The sequence below is a fragment of the Cervus elaphus genome, chromosome 27 (assembly GCF_910594005.1).
Source record: "Cervus elaphus chromosome 27, mCerEla1.1, whole genome shotgun sequence".
In the NCBI taxonomy this organism is placed as follows: domain Eukaryota; kingdom Metazoa; phylum Chordata; class Mammalia; order Artiodactyla; family Cervidae; genus Cervus; species Cervus elaphus.
This window is the reverse complement of record NC_057841.1, coordinates 55,320,431-55,341,108: the sequence shown is the minus strand read 5'-3', so window position 1 is coordinate 55,341,108 and position 20,678 is coordinate 55,320,431. Positions and strand designations below refer to the sequence as shown.

The following is a 20,678-nucleotide window of genomic DNA, read 5'->3' as shown; positions in this document are numbered from 1 at the left end:
AGACTTTGGAAAAGAAACGAAATAGTAGTCTCTGTCACCATGCCAAGCACTGCAACAAGTGAAGGGGACCCTTCAGAAAAGGCATAAGAGAAGTGGGCCAAAAGAGCTAGGAAAATGCTTTAAAGAGTTGATGATGAAGAGTGAGGCCCTGTTCCTATTCCAAGTTTTCCTTTCCTTGCCCCAACCCACACTCTCACTGATGCTGTTCCCCTCAAACAATGTTTGATCAGCATCAGCAGTCAAGAGTGAATGGGGTTTGTGGGATTCTGGATGCAGGGGAACACTGCTGGTCTCAGGGGTCAGTGTAAACAGCAGGCACTTGACGTATTTCAGAGTAAAAAGCCCTGAGAACTGCTGTGTTAGAGCAGAGAGAAACAGCAAAAGCCCTGTTACCAATTTATCTCAACCCCAGTGTTCTAGTCTGTACAGCGGTGCCCTAATTACGCCCTGAACATATTTTGCAATCCTCATTCTTTGGGCAGCTTCTTGTTTTACCTATTCTAGGGTTTTTCTGAATAAAAGTTCAAGTCATTTTCCCTCTGTAGTCATTTGTGCTGACTCAAGTTTTCCTCATATATTTAAACTACTGGATCTCAAGAAGTATTTTCTACTACTATTCACAGTGATTCCTATCTGAAACCCTATAACATACATATGCAGATAGTACCACCTGCTTTAGCATTTCACACTTCCATATTGGGATGCTAGTCTTTACATCCTAACTGTACTGTATCTTTTTGAAAATGAACCCATGGAACCATACTTCTTTCTTATGTTCCATCACACCCAGAAGAGTGCTAGGCAAACAGTTTTAAACAGGTTGTCAAAAGTGAGTCCAATTGTTTTCATATCGCACATTTGGAATTTCAAAAACTTATCTGCACCCACTACTTTTGATTTTGTTCTTTACACACTCAGGATCATGAGCAGCTGGTGAATGGCAAGTGTATACATTTTCTCTGACAGTAAATGACAGAGAAGGTCAAGAAAGGTGAGGAGGATGAAGAACCTTCACAGAGAAGGGTGAAGGTCAAGAAAAGGACCCAGTGGATCAAAATCATCTACAAATGTGACCACCTTCTCCTGAATCACAGAGAACTTGTCTTTCTGTTCAGCTTTAATTTAACAGATAAATATTGAAGATACATTTTCCCTGCTGGAAAAAATATTTTCATATCTTTTTCATCCCCCCGAGATCAATCGCCTATACAGCCATCCCTCAATACCTGCAGGGATCGGATCCAGAACTTGCCTCAGAGGCCAAAATCTATGGATGCTCAAATATAATAGGTAAACACAGGACAGGATTCAACGCTGGCTGAATCTGCAGGTTTGGAACAGGAAGATAGGGAGGGCTGACTGCACTGCATCCCACAGGCATGAGCTCTATTACTTGTGGGTTTTTCCAAACAATACTTCGGATGAGATGGTAAAGTCTATCTTGCCAGATCACTCTGTTTCCCATATATCTGTGTCATAATTCAATCCAACAAACTCTTATCGGTCAACTATAATATGATAGGTTCATAACTAGAGATTGGGGGTGTAGGGAGGCAGAGATGACAATGTGAATGAGACTAGCCCTTTGCCACCAAAGAATTTACAACCTGGCCAAGACGCTGGGGTACATACATAGATGAACTATAAGAAACAAACAGCATAGCAGAGACTACACTGGGTGTTAAGGACACACAGAAGACTAAATGGCCAGAAAGGTAACAAAGACTTCTTGGACAAAAGACAATTGAGAAGAAGCCTTCAAAGATAAGGACTCGTCTCAGAAAGGGAGAATGTGCTGCTAAGGCTAAAAGGACAGCAGGAGTTAGAGCATGGAGTTCTAAAAATACTTTTTGTCCAGAGTGATTTGTGGATCTTTGCTAATAGACTGTGACATTAGCGGAGGGATAAACTGGTTGTGAGTCTAGAAGGGGAAATTTGAGGTCAGACAACCAGGACCTTGATGTCAAAGAACTGACTTCATTCTGCAAGTAACATTGAACCATCTGTGTTTCAGGGAGAAAACTGATGAGGCAGAATCCAGGATGATAAAGCAGGAAGAAAATAAAGCTAGGAACTTAATATTTGGCCCATATCTATGACAAAGAAGGACCTTTGGCATCACAGGGGGCTTGACAATAAGAACTTGCTTAAGATATCTGAGGGCTTATTAATGAAAATGTCTAGCTTTCAGGTCTGAGAAGATTAAAACTATGCCATGAATCATGTTAACTCCTGTGAGCACTAGGTACTTTTTTTTTTTTTCTTTCAAAGTTACCTATTAAAACCTAATAACTTCTGAGAGGCTGACTAGGCAGTTTCTTGGTTGCTTGCTGGGGACAGGATATTTTATCAAATGCACATTACTCATTTGGGGCCTTTTTTTTTTTTTTTAACACTATAATTTCCAGAATTGCAAAATTCTGGAGCTGAGAAAAACACATGTGAGAGTAGTTTTTTTTCAAGGGAGTGTAGCAAGCAGTTGACTAATAAAGTGAGTTGAAATTACACAGGATAACAGGGTAAAAAGAGGTTTTCATTTTCAATTAAATGACTCCCATCAAAAGGTGCTAAAGGTGTCAATTTCTCAAACAGCAGCCTGGCTCCTCTGATCCAAATCCTGCAAAATCTGAATTACATTAACTAAATTCCAAGCTTGACTAGACTGCCTTGAAAAGCTTATTTCCCTAAAACTGGAAACAATTAACATTCTGTTTATTCATGAGATTAAACCTGTTGAGGTGGAAAATGGTAGGTGTGATGTCAAGGACTTGGCCTGAATACCCTATTGAGGAAACACAAAGACCTTTAAACTGGGTGAATTTATGGGAAGGGTGTGTAAGTTTCACTTTTTTGATAACAAAGTAGGAGCTGATTAACTTACTGCATTTCCAGAAATTATACATTGGTTCTGAGCAGAGATACTCAAGCTACTTAGCCTGGGTATGTATCTCAGCCTAACTCCTTACATACTGTGAGTCTTTGGGCAAGATTTAACCTCTGAAGAGTTTTGCTTTCTGCATCTGTAAGGATGTTGTGAGAACTAAATATGCTAGCGCAGGCACAACTCACAGAAGAGTGGCAGACAGGCAGTGGGAATCTTGACGTGCGAAGGGCGACCCGACGCGAAGATGCTGTGCCTGGGCTTTATTTTTCTAACACCAATTCTAAAATTTGATCACCTTAAACTTAAAAGAAATCAAAGACCATTTGGGCTAAATCATCATTTTACAGGTGAGGATGCTGAGAGAAGTTCAGTCACATGCCCAAATCCGCATGGGAGTTCACAGCGTCAGCATGGTGCTAGCATCTCCAGCATCCGATCGCGTTCTGGTTCTCTTCCATCACTACCGAGCTGAAGGGAAAGCCTGGAGCGTTACCAGCCCTTACCACCATTCAGAGGAGTGTAATTCTCTCTCAGCAGTGGGAGGGCAATTGTCAGCAGGCCGCCTTCATCTGGATCTGAAAACTGGCCTGTGAATTTATGCCTCTTTTCCAGGTCTCCTGTTTTACATCACCCCCTCTGCAGGCCGTGGTGAATTAAAGATACTTGACGGTGCTCGAAGCAAGCCATTTTCCCTCATAATTCATATCATCATACAGATCATTTCATGAGGATTCCTCTTTATGGCACTGTGTCATGACCACAGCACCTGCACTACTGCCCCGGTGGGCAAGCACAGAAGCACATATGAAATTGAAACCATTTGTGTTCATGCTAAGAATTACTACTTTTTACGTTATCGACACCTCAACACAGAGGATGACATTTTGGGGTTAAATGCTTCCCTAGTGGCTCAGTTGGTAAAGAATACGTCTGCAATGCAGGAGACCCAGATTGGATCCCTGGGTCAGAAAGATCACCTGGAGAAGGAAATAGCAACCCACACCAGTATTCTTTCCTGGAGAATTCCATAGACAGAGGAGCCAGACAAGCTACAGTCCATGGGGTCACAAAGAACCAGACACGACTGTGCAACTGCCTTTCCTTTCACTTGCTCAAGGATGCAAAAGCAATCAGTTATGATTGAAAGTTTGATCTAATAATTACTTTCGAGAATTGGTCACACTTTATAGTTATGGCTATCCTCCACTGTGATCCCCAAACAAGAGGCTTTAATAAATGCTTCTGTTTGAAGATCTAAAAGGTTTAAGCTGATTGTAGAAAAACAAAAGGCCAATTTTTTCATAAATAGGGCAACAGTCTACAAAGGAAAGACAGCATACTCTGGGAGTCAGAGATAAACATGTTTGAGTTCCAACTCTTCCTGACACTATATCTGAGTGACCTGCACAACAATTTTGTCTGCTTCCTCATTTGAAAATCTGGAAAGAGAATCAGTGAAAGAACAGTTTTGGTTTTGAAAGTAGATGGTATGTACTGAATTATGTCCTCCCCATCTCCAAATACATATGTTGAATTCGTGACACCCAGTGTGACTATATTAGGAGATACAGGTCTTTACAGAAGTACTTGAAGTTAAATGAGGTCATAAGGGTGGGGCCCTGATCCAATAAGATTAGCATCCTTATAAGCAGGGTCATGAGCTCACTCTCACTCTCTCCACCCTGTGAGGACAATACAGCAAGAAGGCAGCAGTCTGCAAGCCAGGAAGAGAGCTCTCACCAGACACCAACCCTGCCAAACCCTGATCTGAGACTTCCAGCCTCCAGAACTATGAGAAAATACATGCTACTTAACACACCCAGACTGTGGTGTTTTGTATTGGCCGCTCGAGCTGACCAAGGCAGTAGGGATAGCACCACACTTGTGTTTCCTGAGGTAAGGGACTATCAGGATCATATATTCAGTGCTGCCGCTTCCCACTTACAGGATGACCTCCTGTGTGGTTGTGTATATGTATATGTAGCATGTAGTGGTGGATACACGTGGTTGTTCAAAATAAGGGCTTTGGAAGATGGCTGTCTGGGTTTGAATCATGGTCTGGCTGCTTACCAGCTGTGGGTCTATAGGCAAACGACTTGGACTCTGTGAGCTTCAGCTTCTTTATCAGTAAACTGGGGAAAATGACAGTCTATCTCCCACAGTATCCCCAGGTGGCACTAGTGGTAAAGAACCTGCCTGCCAGCGCAAGAGATGAAAGAGGCGTGGCTTTGATCCCCAGGTCAGGAAGATCCCTTGGAAGAGGGCATGGCAATCCACTCCAGTATTTTTGCCTGGAGAATCCCAGGGACAGAGGAACCTGGTGAGTTACAGTTCATAGGGTCGCAAAGGATCAGACATGTCTGCAGCAACTTAGTACACACACACATTGTTATGTGGATTTAGTTAGTCAGTACATGTTAAGCTCTCAGAATGGCAACTGGTGCTGAGAGCTTCATAAGGATTAATTTTACCATTATACACACCCACCCAGACAGAGACACATTGACTTTCCCTTCCCTACCTGACCCTCTAAAAGAGTAAATCTGCAATTAACCTCTAAAATCCCATGATTACTTTAAAACTTATTGGCTGCTTGTGCCTACAAGAGACTAGACAAATAATTAAGATGTGGAAAAAGAGATGTGAAAATGCTAGATCTGATCAATTTACTCTTACATGAAGGGGAAAAGGAGTTCTATGTAAATCATCCATCATTTTCATACTAGCATTGCCATCACTCAGAAGAAAACATTTCCCCCCAGTGAGAAGCGACTCAAACATTACTGACTTTTTGTTTTCATATTTATGTTCTTCAGGGCAGATATTAAATACCAAGAAAAGGTAACTGTGACAAGAGATCACAGTGACACTTTTTAAAAGCAATCAAAACTTTTCTCAATTTTTCTCATATGAGTCAAGCTTGACCTCCTGCTTTTCTATTTAGGATTCATCTCTGCAAGGTTACCTCTGACCCAGGGTGCTAAATTTTCTCTCTGAGCAAATTTTCTCTCAACAGAAATTCAGCGCTTGTCATAAATATAACTGTAGGATCATTTCACCATGGGAAGGGGACAAATTGGTCTAACAGAGCGCACAATAATGCATATCCAGCTGATTTGCTGTGTACCGAGAGTGGGGATCTTCAGAGCAGCCTTTTCCTATTATTCCCATCAATTTTAAAGGAATCTTTAAACTGGGTTATTTTTTGAGTACTAAGTCTGATTTTGTTTTCAAAGAGTTTTGGATGGCCAACAAATTTTATATGCTTTCTTTGTAAGAATTTAAAGATCTGGCTTATAACCACTAAATTACACACTGTCACTCCCTCTCAATTTTACAAGTAATTAGAGTTTGATGTAAAATTTAGAACCTATCAATTTGACCAACTGTATACCACTTGTGTTTGAGTAAGGGACCAAGTAGTATAGTATGTGACAGAATCGAAGTAATATTAGATGAAGAAAAAGAACAATTGCCCGAATATATGAACACAGCCACTGGCAATAATTCTTGGGAATTCCTTTTGTTCCAAGTAATTGATCTGATTTCACAGGCAATGTGAGGATCTGAGTAAAATCCATGGAGAGTGTGTGACCAAAGACACTGTACAAAATATATTTCTTGGTAGCTGAAAATATTATTACCAATTAACAAATAACAGCAAAAAAATTTAAAAGGGATCCAGGAACAATTGAAAATCCACTACATTGAGAAGCTTTAGCATACTGTCACTCAAATGGCTAATAATGTAACTTTTCATCTGGTTCAGTTATTTAAAAAATGTTTTCATATTTTCTTTCTCTATATATATACTTTTTCTAAACATAATTTTAAAAATTAGGAGTTGTCTGCCTGTGGAAGCTCCAAATTCATTTAAATTAAGAAAGCTATGCAAAGTTTTTAAAATTATTTTTAATTGAAATTATAAATTCCGCTAATTAACTATTCCAGCTTGAATTTAGATAGCACTAATGTTTAGTTTACCTAATAAAATACATGCTAACTGCCAATTACTTATCACTAGTGGCTTTACATATATTACTGTTTAGTAGATACTTATCTTATGAAAATATTTTAAGTGTAAGAGAGTAGGAACATATAGGTGATTAAGTGAAGTGAAAGTTGCTCAGTCATGTCCGACTCTTTGCGACCCTATGGACTGTACAGTTCATGGAATTCTTCAGGCTAGAATACTGGAATGGGTAGCCTTTCCCTCCTCCAGGGAATCTTTCCAACTCAGGGATCAAAGCCAGGTCTCCCACATTGCGGGTGGATTCTTTACCAGGTGAACCACCAGGGAACCTCAAGAATACTGGAGCAGGTAGCCGATTCCTTCTCCAGCGGGTCTTCCCGACCCAGGAATCGAACCGGGGTCTCCTCCATTGCAGACAGATTCTTTACCAACCGAGCTATCAGGGAATGATTAATGGAAACTTTAACCCTGGGTGGACATTTCTGTGCGTTGCATCATTTCTGGTCCTGCCTGTATGAAGTGTTGGCCATGTTCTCTTAAGCAGAGGAATGATATAAGGACCCAGAGATAAACCTGAATACAGGGTCATTAAATAAAATACTGCTCATGGAGACAATCTGCTACTGTTAGTGAAACAACATTCAGATTCTTAGTATTTGTCAACAGTTGAAAAGTATTCTTGTTGAAAAGCATATTTTCCCACAGTCTACACCATGATGCCTTATGAGACATGATGATGGTAGGGAGGTTATGTTGATTATAATGTCTCAAGCAGGAAACAATTACACAAGCTGTGAGCTCTGAACCAATACTAACAACACCAACGGTCACCAGTCATGAGCATTTCCAAACGCTCTCTTTTTGAAGACTATAACATCCTATAAAAATCAAATGCATAAACTATTCTTTTTTTTTCCTTTGGCATTCTACTAATTATCCTTCATGCAAAAATAATGGAATCTTAATATATCAGTCTACAAATCATGGGAATAAATTCCTATCTACCTGAGAATTGATGGATGTGATTTATCTCCATTTTCCTTTGTGTGAAACCATCGCTGTTTCTCTACACAAATCAGCTTTTAGCAAATGAATGGAAGGAGGACAAAATACTGCAAGTCAAACTGGCACCTTATTCTTAAAATGAAAACTTTCTGGCTTCAAAATGAACAAAAGTATTGCCCTAAAAAAAAGTTGACCTAACTTTGTTTTTATGTATGAAAAGAAGCTCATTGCAGAGGAAAAGCACACATGATTTATGGGTTTTCTCTGTCGAGCTACAGAACTTTAATCCAGAGCTCATGAAAGGGTGCAAGAGCAGCTTGAAAATTATGCTGAGCTTAATTATACTTAATGTGAATTATTCAGAAGTGCAGACAGAGACTAAAAATTTATTTCATACAAAGAAGCTTGACATTTTAATTGGTCCTTCAGAATGGAGACAAAACAATTTCCTCTCAAGAAAATTTACATCCTCCCTATCAGAGCTGAAGCCTCAGCCAAGCAGAACTTCATTAACAAGATTAATTATCACACTAGAGTCTGCTTCATCAGGTGTATGTATGGCCCAGGTAGAAAGAAGAAAATGAAATAATGACTGACATTTCTAAAAGACAGCATTGACTCAAGGAGGGAAAAATGACAGATGAAAACCACCATACCTTGGTCATTAGCCATTTTGTCAGGGTGTTCCACTGTGGAGGAAAGAGAAATAATATTATTAGATATTGGCAGTTTCCATCAAGAAAGGTGACATTTCTAGTCAATGGTTTTATTAGTGAGTTCTCACATCAAGGCCAATGCCCTATTGAAATAAAATTGATAAGGAGTTGGTTACTGTGATTATTTCAATTAAATTAAAGAAAGAATTTGAGAGTAATATTTTGCTGTGTGAATGTGTTATAAAAAATGTTATTTGTAAGAGTCCTCTAAACATAAACTCAAATTATCATGCAAGTTTAATAATACAATTAACAGTAATAAATGCATGCTATTACCAAGTAATTATCATCCATATATTTTAAATAAGTTAAGGAGGCTATTTTCTTGTATTCATTTTTAGTTTTTCAACAAGAGAACTTAACCAATTCTCACAGGAACAGGGTAAAGTAATAAAATATCATAAAGTTTAATCTGAATGGTTTGATTTTAAATCTTGTGAGGCAAGGTCTTGAACTGTTGACAATTTTAAATGAATTATGTATCTGTCAGTCAGTTCAGTCGCTCAGTCATGTCCGACTCTTTGCGATTCCACGGACTACAGCACGCCGGGCCTCCCCGTCCATCACCAACTCAGAGAGCTTACTCAAACTCATGTCCTTTGAGTCGATGATGCCGTCCGACCATCTCATCCTCTGTCGTCCCCTTCTCCTCCTGCCCTCAATCTTTCCCAGCATCAGGGTCTTTTCCAGTGAGTCAGTTCTTCGCATAGGTGGCCAAAGTATTGGAGCTTCAGCTTCAGCATCAGTCCTTCCAATGAATATGCAGGACTGATTTCCTTTTGGATGGACTGGTTGGATTGCCTTGCTGTCCAAGGGACTCTCAAGAGTCTTCTCCAACACCACAGTTCAAAAGCATCAATTCTTTGGTGCTCAGCTTTCTTTATAGTCCAATTCTTGCATCCATACAAGACTACTAGAAAAGCCATAGCTTTGACTAGATGGACCTTTGTTGACAAAGTAATGTCTCTGCTTTTTAATATGCTGTCTAGGTTGGTCATATACAGAATAATGTATACCGTTCTTGAAGATAATTTGTCAGATTTTAAGGTATCTCTAAAATTTTGAAAAGTGGCTTCTGTTAACCAAATGTAACTATATATGAGGTAATCTGTGAAACACTGCTTTCCTAGAAATTGTGAAATGACATTTTGACTAACATAGATCTCTGTAAGTTTCCATCAGTTAGACTTAATTCACCTACACTTGATTTTCTTTGATCTTTGAGTCTTCTGGGTTTATTTAACTCACTTAATTGCAGTCAAACACTTAGGCTACCATATTTGCTGGTTTGCTTTTTGTAGATGTCTCAAAGTCAGATAGAGAAAAATATAATAGATTCTGAAGGGCAGCAACCTATAATCTATTCAGTTTTCTCATTACATGTGGTGGTCTCATAGCAAATCCGTCATCATTGTTTGAAAAATACTTAAAGCAAATATCTTTTAGGTGGTAGTCCTTCCTTTTTATTTTAATTGAAAGAATACAAATCATTGTCCAAAAGAAAATATAGAATCAAAATACTTAAATAATAATGCTGTTAGTAAAAACCACTTCCAAATATAGAGTTTATAAATGCTATATCACAGAAGGACAAAGTCCTACACCAGAGACCATTTGCAATTTCTTTCATTTTCAAATAATACAGAGGCATATTCTATGAAAAAGATAAACCAGGAAAGATATCTTACTAAGTAGAAGACTGAATTATGAATCACTTTTGGAACATGGTGTATAAAAGCATGCTTATTAGATTAAGATTCAACAAGCTTTAAATAAGTTTTATAACTGTCTTTGTATCTCTTCAAGATTTAACAATTTTCAACTCCCCAGGTCATCTAATCCAGTCTTTTCAAATATAATCATTACAGTTTAATGGGTATCTTAATTTTTCTCTCCCATTTCCCAATCAACACTAATGATGTCTCAAAATATATTTTCTTATAGTATTAGGGAATTGTTGATGAGAGGTGCTTTTGAGAAGCAAATGCATTATCTATTGGTTACGTAGAGAGAAACGATCCTAATGCAGCTTTTAAGCAAGAACACTTTGCTCTAAGAAGGGCCACACCAAGTGTTCAGTAAGAATGAGGAAAGGCATGTCAGGGTCTATACGACCAAACAAGCCAGGAAGGGAAAGGTTTGGTAGTCAGACCAGAACACACTTGAGAAACTACTTGAATCAGCATCTCATATTTAGGCGAGAACGTTTTGGAATGATATTAAAAATAAGAGAAGAAAAGTGGTCTCATCTTATTGCCATTCTTCATCTCTCCCTTTGTCTTTAATTACATAATGCATTACCTGTAGTTCAAGAAATTTTTGGCAAGTAACAAATAAATACATGTATGGTGAATAATACTAAAGAATATTTCCCAACAGGGACTAAATGTGTCCTAATAAGTACTTTTTATTAAAGAAAATAGTGATTCTCTAAAATTAAAAACAGATGCCAAAGTATTATAATTTTATGCCTTGAATTTTTAATTCCTCCTGTCACCTATCATGAGTATCATGTACTCTGTCAGAAATTCTAACAAATAATTAATAACAAATTCTAATAAATAATTTAGTTTTATTTAAAAACTGAAACTTTTTTGTATTCTGGAACACAGCTTTCAGTTCCATATCCCTGCATGGGAGAGATGCACATTTCAGAATGGCAGTTAAGGAGGCCCAGGAAAGAGACCATACACGACTGCTCTTCCACCGCTGAAGACTCTGCTTCCCTGTGCAGGAGATGACTTCATCTCTCCACAGATGCCCTCTTTGATCTACTCCATCAGGAACGTCCTTCCTCCTTATTACCTGACAGTCCAACACAGAGTGGCTTACTTTACTAGAAGGAACGACTCACGTGATGGGCAGAAATAAATATACATTTCAGACATCTTCAGAGGTTTCCCTAGTGTGCAGGTATCATAATGCGAAATCTGGAGAAGGGAGAGCCCTCTGTGGTCAGAGAATGAAGTTCAAGGTTCTTCCAATTAACATTCCAAAGAAAGAATCAGATCTACCACATGTATGTACAATGTTGTACAATGCATGTACACACAAAAAAAGGCAATGATAATTTAATCCCTTTTAAGTTATAAGTATCCTTTTATTTAACCAATGTTTACAGATTGAGTTTCCTGTACTTCTCTGACTGGTGGCCAAAACAAAAATAGAAAAACCTTACTCTCTAGTAGAATATGCTTCTATCTTTACCAAGACTGAGTATGCGAAAATGATGCTGTTAACGACTAAGGCGTAATTTGCAACTCTCATAAACTACTGAGAGTTTCCCCAGCTTCAGGGCAACAAGGAAGCCTTTCTGTCTGTCAGACATTACATTCTGATGAACAGAGGCCTTATGTTTTGAAGCAGCTTTGGAAACGGAAAATCTTAAATCAGAGAGCATTTTATCTTTAGTGTAGATGTGGTCCACTGTGGCTTCAAATCTCTTACGACGAGTAATTTATTTACTTTAGACCATCTGTCATGTGACACATATATAAGGTTCATGCCTATGCAATATCAATTGTTGATAAAGATAGGCAACATCAGTGTCTGAATCATTTAAAACACACTTAAGACATCTGAAACTTAGTTTCCCATAAGACCATGGGTTTCCCTCATGGCTCAGATGGTAAAGAATCTGCCTGCAATGTGGGAGACCGGGGTTTGATCCCTGGGTTGGGAAGATTCCCTGGAGGAGGGCATGGCAATCCACTGCAGTATTCTTGCCTGGAGAATCCTCCCAGACAGAGGAGTCTGGGGGGCTATAGTCCATGGGGTTGCAAAGAGTGGGACACGACTGAGCGTCTAAGCACAGCACAAGACAGCATAAAAATCGAATTGTCTATTAATTGAATATGATATACTTTGGGTAGATAATCTTAAAACATTCAAATCAGGATATCAGAAATAACCCTTATGGACTATTGTGACATATAACATATCTTGAATTTGTTCTTAAACATCTCATGGATGAGTTCAGGGCACTTAAGGGTAAACAGTACCAAATGGGATATGAAGTTCATTAAATAATCCACAGGATGGTAAACAATGTGGGCCTATAAATCCTGAGATAACTCATCTCTCTGCTGTTTAATACATTTGGATGTCTTAAGTTATCTTAAACCCTCTATGAGATCTATAGTTGGCATACATTGTGAGCATGAAATTAGTTTGGCACTTGTCTATAGATAAAGATGAAACATTTGTGAAACATCATCTAGTTACATTTCATGCTCCCACAAAATGAATAACCGGTTTCCTTTCAATTGCTCATTTGGAGTGAAATCTGATTTAGACATGAAGTCCTAAAAACCTGGATAGGCGAAGATTGGCTCATTTTTCTCTTGCCTTCCTTCCAACTTCTACTCTGTCCTTAAAGAGCTGTCATGTAGGCTTAGGCTGAATGCTTATTTGCATGTTCTTGGCAAACTTTCAGATTAGCTGCTACCAAATCCAGCTTTTGAATAGCTCAATCACCAGAATCCAAAAGTCTACTATTTACTAGAGTATTTTTCCTAGGAGAACTGAGAAATGGACTATCTAGTTATTCTAAGTCTCTTCTTTAGTTTGTCCAAGCAAATGGGTAAAAATGTCAACCCAGATGTGTCTTTTTAATTTGTCAGTTGCTTGCCATCATGTTTTGTTGAGGTTTTAGACAGATATCTAGGCATAGTGTGGTAAGGGATTTAAAAACCAAGTATCCTCTTTTAAAGGCTTCCATGGTGGCTCAGATGGTAAGGATCTGTGTGCCAAGCAGTAGACATGAGTTTGATCCCTGGGTCAGAAAGATCCCCTGGAGAAGGAAATGGAAACCCATTCCAGTATTCTTGCCTGAGAAATTCCATGGACAGAGGAGTCTGGTGGACTGCAGTCCAAGGAGTGGTAAAGAGTTGGACATGACTTAGCAACAATAACACATATCATTCCTTAAATACACATCTCTAAGTATCAACTATGGAACATCTGAATTATTTTCAATTGCTAAATAATAGAGGCTCTTGAAATCATTCATCCACAAAAAAAAAAATTAATATTGTGCTCTAAAACAGAAAGAAATTATATGAAGATCATTATGAGGTAGTCACTATTCTTAGGCCTTTAATTTTTCTGTATAAACATACAACTATCCTTAAATTGAGCAGTGATTTTTATACTTGTAAGCATGTAGAGTTCTCTTCTAGTAATCATGATGCAAGATTTTCTTTCATGATGCTATTGTGTGTCCTTAAAAAAATTAATTTTGTTTGAGATTTTCTGTCTTGCTATACCAAAATTTCTTTTTAATATATAAGGACACTAGTTCCTGAAAGGAAATACTTAAACTTGGTACTAGATAGCATGCATGCAGTTCATGCAATAAAATGCTTTTTAATTTTTATCCCTTAAATACAATGGTTAAAGTGTTTCATTATATTTTGAATAGAGCCCATACATTTGAAATCAATATAAAATTCCAACAAGAGTGTAATGAAAAAAATGTCAAGTTAAATACGTCTACTTTGTGCTGATGACAGAAAATGTAATGACTTAATAGATATTTCCTTGACATGCTGGCTTTCAGCATAAAAGAGGTAACTTTTAATTATCTTTTATCTTATTCCAGTTTCCATTTTTTTTCCAATTATTTAAGAAATAACTGACATGCGTCCTAAGTTACTTCAGTTGTGTCCAACTCCTTGCAACCCTATGGACTGTAGCTCGCTAGACTCCTCTGTACATAGGATTCTCCAGACAAGGATACTGGAGTGGGTTGCCATGCCCTCTTCCAGGGGATCTTCCCAACCCAGGGATCAAACCTGCGTCTCTTGCATTGGCAGGCAGAATCTTTATCACCAGTGCCAACTGGGAAACTCCACATCACTGTATAAGATATACAGCAAGATGATTTATTTACATTTATTGTGAAATGATTATCATAATAGCTTTAGTTAATAACCATTATCTTGTATAAATACAATAAAAAGGAAAAATTTTCTTGATAACTATTGGAATCTACTCTCTTAACAAATTTCCTGTATATTAGACAGCATGTTAACTATAGTTATCATGTGTTTATTACCTCCCTAGTACCTACATCTCTTATAACTGAAAGTCTGTGCCTTATACTTTCCTCCAAATCGTTCCCTCATCACCTCCTACCTTTGATAACCACAAATCTGATCTCTTTTTCTGAGTTTGGTGTTTATCTGTTTGTTTAGGTCCCATATATAAGTGACATCATACAGCATTTGTCTTTCTCTCTGATTTATTTCATTTAGCATAACACCTGCAAGGTCCATTCATACTGTCACAAATGGTAGCATTTCCATGGTTTTTTGTATGGCTGAGTAATATTCCATTATATATATATTTCATTACATATATGTGTGTGTGTATATACATATTCCATTATATCCATCAATGGACATTATGTTGATTCCATGTCTTGGTTGTTGTACATAATGCTTCTATGAACATCAGGATGCAGGTATCTTAGAGAGTTATGTTTTTGTCTTTGAATATATTCCCAGAAGTGGAATTGCTAGATCATATGGTATTTCTATTTGTAATTTTTTGAGGAAACTCCATACTGTTTTCCATAGTGGCTGCACCAATTTACATACCCAAACAGTGCACGAGGGTTCTCTTTTCTCCATAGCCAAGGTAGCATTTGTTGTCTCTTGTCTTTTGGATGACACTCATTCTAACAGGCTCGAGGTGGTATCTCATTTTGGTTTTAATTTGCATTTTAACTTCTTTTGAATGTTCACTGTAGTCATGGTGCCAACAGAGATGGTTTAAGGTAATTCCCTAAACAGACTCCAAAACTATTTTATAACCACTCCATAGGACAAAAAAAAGAAAGAAGAGGAAATGACAAGAAATGATTCGAACCTTTCAGAGTCCGGAAGAGGATGGGATCCGAGAGAGGCCCCACTCCTTTGGCATTTCGTGCCTGAATTCGAAAGTAATACATAGTGTCCAGGTTGAGATCCATGATTTGATGAGTAAGCCGATCACCACTGATTGTTTCCATAATCCAGTCATCAATTGGAATGTTCTTGTCCAAGGTATAAAACAAGATGTAAGCTGCAAAAATAAATGAACACAACTTTGTTAACTGTACTGACTCCATGCGCTACGTGTTTCCAAACATCCATGTTTCCCAAATACCATTTTCAAGGATTATTATACATCCACAATCTATAAACTGCAGTATCCAGTTTGGCAAGTAATGATTTTTTTTGGGGGAGAGGGGTATTGCAAAGATTACAAAAAGAACTACTTCAGTGTACAGAATCTAAAAAATGGAATAAACTGTTAAAACTATCTGCCATATTTAAAAATGTGAGGTTTCTGCTATCTATAAATCCTGATTATTGGTTTGCTGTAATACACAAACATGAGGAAAAACTTAAAAGATAGATATCAAGTCTGTCATTTTCACTGTATCCAATAAAGAAAATAAGAAATGTTTATTTTGGCTAGTGTTTAAATAATAAAAATACATAGAAAAGTATAAAATGCCCAATATTTTAAAGTGTCATAAAAATAAATGATCATATTTGATTACTGTAATAACTCTATGAGGTTGGCAGGGATACTGTTGCTCTCTTTTCAGAGATGATAAAGCTGAGCAGAACCCAAGTTAACTGATAAAAGGGCTAGGATAAATCCTCTATTACCATACTAAAAACCCAACACTCTTTCCCCTAGCCCATTCCACCTAAGCAAAAATAAACAAACAGAAAGAAGTGTTTTTGGATTACTGTAGGTTACCTAGCTAATATTTCAAACATTAATAAATTCCTCATTTGACAGTATCATTCATTCTCTGTGTTAGGGGATATATTATTTGAATAACAGTAGTGTTCTCAATCAGAGAAGGCAAAGGCACCCCACTCCAGTACTCTTGCCTGGAAAACCCCATGGACAGAGGAGCCTGGTAGGCTGCAGTCGCTAAGAGTCGGACACGACTGAGCGACTTCATTTTCACTTTTTACTTTCATGCATTGGAGAAGGAAATGGCAACCCACTCCATAGTGTTCTTGCCTGGAGAATCCCAGGGATGGGGGAGCCTGGTGGGCTGCCGTCTGTGGGGTCGCACAGAGTTGGACACGACTGAAGCGACTTAGCAGCAGCATCAGCAGTGTTCTCAATGGTGATAATCTAATATGCACCCAAACAGATCCAGTTATCCCTGTAAACTATTTATACTCTAACATTTTATCTGGCTAATATTTAAGCTAGCTTTTATTTTAAAGCACTAATTCATCACTTCATATTACAATATATATCAGATAAGAGTGCAATATAAACTACAGAACATCTCATCACGGGTGCCTTTGCTAACATGAATCTGGTCAGCCCCTATTTCTGTTAAAATTCTGCAATGGTATCTGCATTAGATAGGCCATCCAGTTTTTCTCTAGGTCTGAGCTTATGGAATGAATACCATTTCTTCATAAGTAACACTTTTAAAACCCCTGTCTCCATCGCACAGGAAGCTCAGCTTGGTGCTCCGTGACGACCTGGAGAGGTGGGATGGGGGAGGTTGGAGGGAGGTCCAGGAGGGAGAGGATATATGTACGCATATAACGGATCCATTCTGTTGTACATCAGAAACTAACACAACAATGTAAAGCAGTTACACTACGATAAAAAAGAAAGCTCTCAAAAAAAAAAATAAAAGCAGTTGTCCGCCTTTGATTCCCCTAGTCCTTCCTTTTGAGTTCCACCTGTCCCATTTTGACCGGGGACCTTCATACCTAATTCTTTCAGAGGTCATGTCAGAAGGTTCTCTGACTCAGATTCACTTCCCTGCCAAAGCAAGCACGCACATTACTCACATCTCAGCACAACGCTTGCTCCAGGAAGACTGATTTCCATGCTGTGCTCATTCTTACTTCCCTCTTACTCCTCACACCACTTCACCTTTGCTTTCCTTCCCCATCCAATTTCTACCCATCCATCAAGGTCCAGTTTAAGCTACAGCTAACATATGAAACCTTCCTCTATAGGGAGCTCTCCTTTCTGTAAACTCTGTAATCCATTCCAATACATAGAAGAATACTCATATGATTGTGTATCATTTTCACTTAATCCTATAGTGATTTACAGAATTATATCTCGGTTTAGGGGATGTGTTCTAGACAGTGGACTGGATACGTCTTCCTTGTGACTCTTTAGGATTAAGCAATGCCACAAACCACCTCTTCTGGAAGTCCATTTCTCTTAAAATCTTGTCAATGCTGAAAGCTTGCATCTGTTTTACTTTGGCTTTCACTTTTTCTGACTTTGTTGTTTCTCAAATCTGCCTCATCATGAGAATTACCTGGGGACTAGGTACAAGGTACAAACCCACAGAGTTCAACAAAGGGTATTTTGGTTTTTTAAAATTTTTAATTTAAAATTAAAACGAACAATGTTGTGCTAGTTTCCGCTGTGTGACTGTATGAATCAGTTATGTGTAGACATGTATCCCCTCGCTCCTGAGCCTCGCCCCCACTCCTCCAGGTCATCACAGAAGGCCGAGCTGAGCTCGCTGTGTTACATACACGCCAGGTTCCCACCAGCTATTTTACACATGGTCGCATATGTATGTCAATGCTACTTTCTTAATTTGTCCCACTGTCCCTCTCCCTGGCTGAGGGCATTTTGATTTGAGAGGTGGCAGACAAGTCTTTGATAACCCCCAATTGTGCCCGCCTCCTGGTAGTTATACCTTTGTGAAGTCCTTTCTCTCTGAGTTTAGACGGGACCTAAGGCTTGCTTTTAACCAACAGAATAAAGCAAATGTGACGGACTGTTGCTTCCATGATGATGCTACATGAGTTGTAACTTCTGTCTTGCTAGCAGACTCGCTTGTTGGCTTTGATGAAGTAAGTTGCCAGATGGAGAAGACCACGTGCCAAGGAACTAAAGCTGGGCTCTGATCAACAGCCAGTGAGGAACTGAGTCCTGCCAACAACTCCATAAGCTTAGATGCCAGTGTTTCTCCAGGTAAGCCTCAAGTGAGATGTCAGCCGAAGCCAATACCTTGATTACCACTTTGTAAGAGACCTTAGAGCAGATTACCCGGCTAAATTGTGATTGGATTCCTGACGGACAGAAACAGTGAGATCGCAAGTGTGTGTGCTTTTAAGCTGCTAAATCTGTGGTGATGTTGTTACACTGCAGTGACGAGTATAATAGATTTCTGGTAACCCCAGGAATCTGTACCCCAGGTGATTTCTGTCTTCCAGTATTTAGTCAGGAATCACTGCTTTAGTTGATCGTGTTAATCCAGTAATTTTTGTAATATATTTGTTGAGATGTTGATGCTACAAATATAAATGTCTAAGATGTGGAAAGCTCAGGGGAAGATAAAGGACTTACCAAAAAAAAAAAAATGTCTGCAAAATTTATAAAGGTTATATGACTCCTCCCTCTGGATGGTATTAAAATTGGAAGACTGCAATTCAAAAGGGATTATAAAATGCCATTGGATAAAGGAGTTGTTTCTGACTCCTAGGTGTCCATTCATTGAGAACTCAGCCCCTGTGGTCAACATCAATAAAATCTCCTACTACTCTTTAACCCAGAGGAGTCTCCATTTTTGTACCCAAAGAAACCACATCTATTGAAAAGAAGAGCTTGGCACTAGTAATACTTTTCTAGCTTTTATTATGTGCATATCTTATCTCTTCAAAAGAATAAAAACATTCCTTTAGTTCAGGAGCCATGTCTTATATTACTTCTTATTCTTTGAAAAAACTAATAAAATAGTCTCTGGATAATAGGTATTGAAACTCACTTACTGAATAAAACCCCTTAGCCTCTACGTATTTAAGTTTTAAATTCATGACATTTAATGAAATTGTTCAAGTTTTCGTGGGCTCTTTAAGTGTATGACAAAGTTGAAAGTTTGGATAGCTGTGCTCCCATCCCATGTCGGCTACAATTATTCCTGATTTTCTCCATTTACCAAATGAGAATATAATATTTGCCTTCATCGTAAGTTTTTCTACGTGAAGAGTATTTACTGAAGCATTTTAAAATGACAGTTCCGGGACTTCTCTGGACCTCCCAGTCCAGTGGTTAGGGCATCATGTTCCCACTGCAGGGGGTGTGGGTTAGGTCCCTAGTTGGGGAACTAAGATCCCACATACCACATGGTGTGGCCAAAATAATAATAATAATAAATAAAATGTTTTTTAAAATGACAGTCCTGACATCACATAAGTAAAGTTAAAAGTGCCACATCAGGTTCTGACCCCAATTTGTATTTAAGCAATTTTCTTAAATTTATTAAAAAACAAAAACAAAACCAGTCATTGGTTGTATATTTGAATACTGAGATGGAGAATAGGAACAGATTACGTTACTCAGAACTCTAAAATCTAGCCTTAGAGAAACCATACAACTTCATTTGGTGAATGAGTTTAGTATGTTTTGAGGCTATAAGTCCACTACTGAAGTCTCACCTTAGAGATTTCCATATAACCACACAAGTTGGGATACATGGATAGGTTCGTCGCTACCTTTCTGTATCTGTATGTTCATTCTTCTGTGTCCAATTCTCTGTCATTCTCCATTCTTTCATTTTATATTTTTTCCACTTCATTTTTATCTCTTATCCACCATACTGACTGACAGAGTATTATATTCTACCATAGGTGGCAAAACCTTTTGGGTTTATTAATTTACCTGGGCATTCTCGCATGGAAACACTGTTTGTCTAAATACACATAAAACATAGCATCATACATCTTTCATTTTTGACTCTACTTATACAAATAGCTGGGCTTCCCAGACAGCGCAGGTGGTTAAAAAACAAAAACAAAAAATAAAACAACCACCTGCCAATGCAGGAGACATAGGCATGGGTTCAATCCCTGCGTCGGGAAGATCCCCTGGAGGCAGGCATGGCAACCCACTCCAGTATTCTTGCCTAGAAAATCCCTCGGACAGAGGGCCTGGCGGGCTACAGTGCTTAGGGTGCAAAGAGCTGGGCGGGACTGAAGCGACTTAGCACATACGCATGCATACGAATAGGTAGTTGTCATTCTAGAAGCAAAGTGTCAGAAAGTATTCACCTCCACCTCTTATCTCTCTTCCGTCCTTTTCCATACTTCCACTC

At 38.4% G+C, this 20,678-nt stretch overlaps 1 protein-coding gene across 6 annotated transcripts in view; it reads right to left on the bottom strand.

Moving 5' to 3' along the window:
- The window catches only part of DCC (DCC netrin 1 receptor), a 1,228,196-nt gene that overhangs the window by 117,324 nt on the left and 1,090,194 nt on the right, over nucleotides 1-20,678 (bottom strand). For all 6 annotated transcript variants that reach the window (XM_043889644.1, XM_043889645.1, XM_043889647.1 and 3 more), the window contains 2 exons: nucleotides 15,452-15,646; nucleotides 8,519-8,551 (listed from right to left, as the gene is read on the bottom strand). In XM_043889644.1, the coding sequence (XP_043745579.1) occupies nucleotides 8,519-8,551; nucleotides 15,452-15,646 (228 nt within the window). The remainder of the gene's footprint in view (nucleotides 1-8,518; nucleotides 8,552-15,451; nucleotides 15,647-20,678) is intronic.